The sequence below is a fragment of the Ammospiza nelsoni genome, chromosome Z, assembly GCF_027579445.1.
Source record: "Ammospiza nelsoni isolate bAmmNel1 chromosome Z, bAmmNel1.pri, whole genome shotgun sequence".
NCBI classification, from domain to species: Eukaryota; Metazoa; Chordata; class Aves; order Passeriformes; family Passerellidae; genus Ammospiza; species Ammospiza nelsoni.
The window spans coordinates 4,594,925-4,600,635 of NC_080669.1; the positions used below are offsets into that span (position 1 = coordinate 4,594,925).

General features: G+C 57.2%; 1 protein-coding gene across 1 annotated transcript; it reads left to right on the forward strand.

Annotated features, from left to right (window-relative positions):
* The first annotated feature begins 897 nt into the window (after positions 1 to 897).
* Positions 898 to 5,441, forward strand: KLF4 (KLF transcription factor 4). The gene is made up of 5 exons (XM_059492875.1): positions 898 to 1,329; positions 1,427 to 1,544; positions 1,684 to 2,578; positions 2,662 to 2,826; positions 4,322 to 5,441. Exons 1-5 carry the CDS (start codon positions 1,325 to 1,327, stop codon positions 4,495 to 4,497), a joined length of 1,359 nt encoding a protein of 452 aa, XP_059348858.1. The 5' UTR covers positions 898 to 1,324; the 3' UTR covers positions 4,498 to 5,441.
* Positions 5,442 to 5,711: the final 270 nt, after the last annotated feature.

Genomic DNA, 5,711 nt, shown 5'->3' on the forward strand with positions numbered 1-5,711 from the left:
ATCCCGGAGCACCGGGACACGGCCCGCCCCGTCGGGGATGCGCGGCGCTGGGGCGCGGCGCCGGCTCGCCATTGCCCTCTGGAGGAGCCCGGGCCGTTCTCTGCGGTTCCTCTCGGGGCTCTGCTAAATTTGGGGATTGTTTTGTAGTTTTAATTTCTATCTCTTTTTCTTATTTTTTTTTAGATTTTATTTTATTTTACGGACTATTCCCAGCCTTACATCCACTCCCGGGAATGGGGGCTGCCCGACCGCGGCTCCTCGGTCCCGGTGATGGGGGAGTCGAGAATAGCCCACGGCTGGCACGGGCCAGGTGAAGGACCGCGCCGTCGGGGCGGCTCGGAAAATGAGCAAAAATGGGAAAAGAAAAAAGAATTAAAAAAAAAAAAAAAAGGTAAGAAAGAAAAAAGGGAAAAGAAAAAGTAGAGAAGAAATAAATAAAAAGAAAGTTTATAAGTACACTAAACGAAAAATAGCACGAAGATGCAAGTCTAGGCGGAAGGCGGACAGGCAGAGCGCCCCGGCGGCCGCTCGGGATGCTCCGTCCCACCTCCCTTCGTCCCTCCCTTCCCGACCATTCCCGCCGGGAGTTCCCTCCCCGCCGCCGGTGCGGGAGCCCCCGCGGCGCGCGGGCATCCCGGCGCGTGTGTCCCCGCGTCCCGCCCCGCCGCTCCCGCGTCACCGCCGCGCCCGCGTCACGGGGCGCTCGGGGCGGGGCCGCCGCTCGCTCGGTGCGCTCCCCGGAGCCGGCCCGGCCCGCCCCGTACCCCTCCTTTCTCCCCACATGTCCGTTTGTTGTCGCCGTCGCCATGGCGGCGGGGGCGGCGCGCCCGCCAAGTGAGGTGATAAGAGGGAGCGGCGGCCACAGGACCGCGCAGTGCCGAGCGGGGCGCGGCGGCGGCGGAGCGCGCCCGGCGCATCCCTCCTTCCATCCAGCCCTCCTTTCCCCACTGGCACCACCGCGCCCCGTCCGCCCTGCCCGGCTCCCCACATGGCCGCGGCTCCTCGGGAAACGCCTAGCGCCGCCGCCCTGCCGGTGCCGGAGCCGCGTTGCCGGGCGGCGGCCGCCGCCAACTCCTCATCCTCCTCTTCCTCGTCCCCGCGGCGCCGCTAGCGCCCCGCGCCCCGCGCAGCGCAGCGCAGAGCTACAAGAAGAAGAAGCAGCAGGAGCAGCAGCCCGGCGCTCCCGCGGCACCGCCCCGGCGGCGGCGCTGCGCCGGCTCCGCGCGGCTGGACGGCGCGTCCGTGCCGCCTTCCCTCCCTGTGCTCCGCGCCGGCGCTCGGGACCACGGCGGCGGCGGCGGCTCGGCGGGACGCCCCGGCACGGATGCGGTGGGTGCCGGCTGCGGCTGCCGCCTTCCCTCCCTCCTTGCCTCCGTCCCCTCCGTGCCCGGCCGCCGGCTGACTCGGCTGTGTCTCCCCACCGCAGGCAGCCCCCCGGCGAGTGCGAGATGGCGCTCAGCGGCACGCTCCTTCCCTCCATCGCCACCTTCGCGGCGGGCGCCGCGGGCCGCGAGAAGGCGGCGCGGCCCGCGGGCCCCGGCAACGTGAGTATCGGCGCCGCGGCGCCGCGACACGGACGGGGCCGGGCGGGACGGGCCGGGGCCGGGGCCGGGCGGGGCGGGGGCCGTCGGGGCGGGCGCGGCGCCGTGCGGCCGGCGCTGAGCCGTGCGAATGTCCCCGCAGCGCTGGCGGGAGGAGCTGTCGCAGCTGAAGCGGCCGCCGCCGGCGCTGTCGGCGCGGCCGGTGGAGACGCCGCCGTCGGAGCTGGAAGGCGCCGCCGCTCTCGGGCCTCGCCGCGACGCCGAGGAGTTCAATGAGCTGCTGGACTTCGACTTCATCCTCTCCAACTCGCTCATGCACCAGGAGCCCGCCGCCGCCGCCATAGTGGTGGCCCCCGCCGCCACCCCGGCCCCCACCGCCAGCCCCTGCCCCGCCGGGCCCTTCGCCTACCCGCTGCCCCGGCCCGAGCCCGCCGGTCTCCTCTACGGCGGCGGCGGCGGCTGCGACGGGGCTCCCGCCGCCGGCTCCGCCGCGCCCTTCAACCTGGCCGACATCACCGACGTGTCCCCCTCGGGAGGCTTCGTGGCCGAGCTGATGCGGCCAGACCTGGACGCGGTGTACCTGCCAGCGCCGGCCGCGCTGCCGCCACTGGGCAGCCTGCAGGGCAAGTTCGTGGTGAAGGCGGTGGGGGACTACAGCCACCCGGGGCTCAGCCCCAAGAGCGGCCCCGCCGCTCCGCCGCCCGGCGCCGACGGCCCCGGCGCTCCCTACACCTCCCTGCCGCGGATGTGCCCCAAAATCAAGCAGGAGGCCGCGCCGCCCTGCACGCTGGCCCCGCCGCCGCCGCACGGGAGCAGCCCCCGAGGAGCCCCCCAGCACGACTTCGCCCTGGGCAGCCGGCCGCTGCCCGCTCGGAGTACGCCGTCGCTGGGGCCCGAGGAGATGCTGGGCGGCAGAGACTGTCTCCCCGCCACGCCGGGGCTGGGCCACCCGCCGCTGCCGCCGGGGTACCCCCCGGCTCCGGGCTACCCCGCCTTCCTGCCCGAGCAGCTCTCTCCCGGAGCGCTGCAGTACCAAGGTGAGTCCCCGCGGTGCTGCTGGGGCTGCGGATTGTCCCGGCTTGGGCGCTGGCCGTGCTCACTCCTCCCTGTCCGCCCCTAGAGCTGATGCCGCCGGGGAGCTGCCTGCCTGAGGAGACCAAGCCCAAGAGGGGACGGCGGTCATGGCCTCGGAAAAGGACGGCCACACACACCTGTGACTATGCGGGCTGCGGCAAAACCTACACCAAGAGCTCTCATCTCAAGGCGCATCTGAGAACCCACACAGGTTAGTCCTCCCAGCGCCGGGTCCGGGGGATGTCCTGGCCTGAGGGGCACGGGGTGTGACCCCACCGGACAGTGGAAGGGTTAAAAGCGACAAGGCTTTTCCTTGCTGGGTTTCCGGGCTTTTTTTTTTTTTCTCCCCCCTTGGCTACGTGAAGTCCTGAGCAGTCTTCACTTATTGGCTTGACATTTTGCTTAATGGTTCAGAGTGACTCAGATGTGGGAGCGGGTGGGTTTCTTGCCAAGTCAGAGTTTGTTCCTTCTCTCTTGCTATGTGGCTAGGTAATTAGCAGGTAGCTGGAAGCCGGCAGGGATTTGTTGCTCCGGACTGTGTTCGCCCACTTGTGAGAAGGCAGCAGCCCTCTCTCGAAGATAACAACCCTCTCTCGAAGATAACTGCTTTCTTTGCTGGTGAAGTGCTTTGCACATGCACCCCTCTCTTGGTTGGTTGTAGGGCAAGAGGTTGTGCACCTCTACAAGTTGTTACTCCCTTTTTGGGAAAACCGAGATAGATTCCCTGTAGAGCAGGGTTTTTTTCAGCTGAGCTGGCAGCACCGATGAGGTGCCTCACCCACCATCTCCCCCTGCACCAGCCGAGTTTAATTGTCGATTATCCAGTGCTAGAATTGGGATAAAATCTTCCCAAAGTATGTGTGTGTGTGTGTGTGTGTGTGAGCACAGTCTCTAACTTTGCAGTTGAGTGCAGAGTTGCAGTAACTGAGCTTGTGAAAGCAGGTACAGCACACGGGTTTCACCAGCATGGGCATTCCGTAACAGTGACTAAATAACCTGGGAATTTGTATAATTTGAATCCCTGGGTTGTGAACCTGATTCAAAACTTTCTCCTGAAGGGGAGATGGGAAAGGGAAAACACACTGATGCAGCCATAGTTAAGCTATGTCTTCGGGTAATGGCAGAAAGGGGAAAAAAAATTGGGCAAGTGATCAGTGAAAATCTGCCTCAAGCCAGTCAGCACCATCCCCAGGATGTGTAGGACAGGGAGTTTATAATTGTTGGGGAAGCTCATCTTGCTATCAACAGTAGTTTTTGTATAATGAAGACACTAGTAAGACTGAGTCCTTAATCAGGCAGAGCTAATGAAAACAGTTTCCGGCTGTTTTTTCATTCTTGAGACCTACAATTATCTAAATACGTTGTCTGCTGAGCTATTTCTGGTTGCTATTTTGATTGTGTAACACCGCCAGCAAAAATACACACTCAGGTGCTCTGAAGCCTGGTGTGCAAGGCAGTGAAAATGAGCATTTCAGTGAACATTTAAGTGACACTAGCATTTCATAGCACCTTGAAAAGATGTTGCTGTTTCAGTCTTTTAGTCTTTCTAGTTTGTTTGCAGCTGCTTCATGGAATTCATTGCTTTTGACCACTCTTTGATTTATCTAGGGCTGCTTGAAAGAAGGTGCTACAAGTGGTAGCCGCAAAAAACCCCCAAAATTCCTGTGTTTCACTGCTTGTTTTTTGGTTTGGTTTTTTTTTCACAGGTGAGAAGCCTTATCACTGTGACTGGGAAGGCTGCGGGTGGAAGTTTGCCCGATCCGATGAACTCACCCGTCACTACAGAAAACACACGGGCCACCGCCCTTTCCAGTGCCAGCGCTGTGACAGAGCCTTCTCCAGGTCGGACCACCTCGCCTTACACATGAAGAGGCACTTCTGACTTGGGAAAGCAGTGGATCTTCCCCCCGACTGCCGCAGAGATTCAGTATTTACAGCACAAGGACTGTCTTCCACGAGACGGGGAGAACTCATTTTAAGCACTACAGATAATCGAGGTGAAGTCTTCCAAAGAGTGGAAAAGAGGGATAACTGCATATGGACATTGCAACTTTCTTTTTTTTTTATAGTTATACACTTAAGAGAACCAAAGACGTTGGGGGTCAATGACTGGATCTTCTATCATTCCATTTGTAAATCCAACTTGAATTATTTCTGGACTACAGAATGCCAAGGAGTGACTGGAAGTCACGGATATCAGGGTTAAACAGACTGTATGTAGTTCGGAGGGTGGGGATATTACACAGGGAAATTACATTCCCTTAATTTCCTTTCAATGCAATATTAGATGTACATGTCATCTTGTACTTTCTTTTTTTTTTCTTTTTCCTTCTAAAAGCCATTACAATGTTAAAAGAGGAGGAAAAATTCAGGTACAGAATTATATTTTAAAAGCCTATTTCATGGTGCTTAGTGACTGTTGGTTCTAGAGGTACCAAAAACAGGAAGCCAAAGTTCTCAAACTGCTGCATATCTGACAAGGAACTATTTTTTATCTTCCGATTGCCAATTATGACCTAAATCAGGTGAATAACCCTGGTTTATCTTTTTTTATTAAGAAAATAACTTTATGCAGACAGTCTGTAATGCACTGTGGTTTCGATGTGCAATAGTTTGTACAATGGTTTATTCCCAAATATGCCTTAAGCAGAACAAATGTTTTCTATATAGTTCTTTACATAATAAATATGTAATATAAATTTAAGCAAACTTCTATTTTGTATATTTGTAAACTACGAAGTAATAATGAACATTTTGTTGGAATTTGTATTTTGCATATTCACGGTGAAAATAAGTTTTAAATAAACCTATAATATTTTATCTGAACAGTTGCTCTAGTTTTTTTCTGTGTATGGACATGGCCAAAGGAAGTTCATTAGGTATTTGTTGGTGGTTGAGTTTACCAAGGCAAGGAGGGGGTGGTGGCAGTATGCTTGTAGTCTCAAGACTCTGAAAGACAGGATTGTGTAAGTGCAGTGCTGATGTAACATCTCTTTTTAGGGAAAAAGGTGTATGAAAAGTTTTTGCTCTGGATGTTGAGTTGCTCCTTATTTCCCCTGTATGGGTAAAACTGTAATTTATGATTTTTAAAGTAAC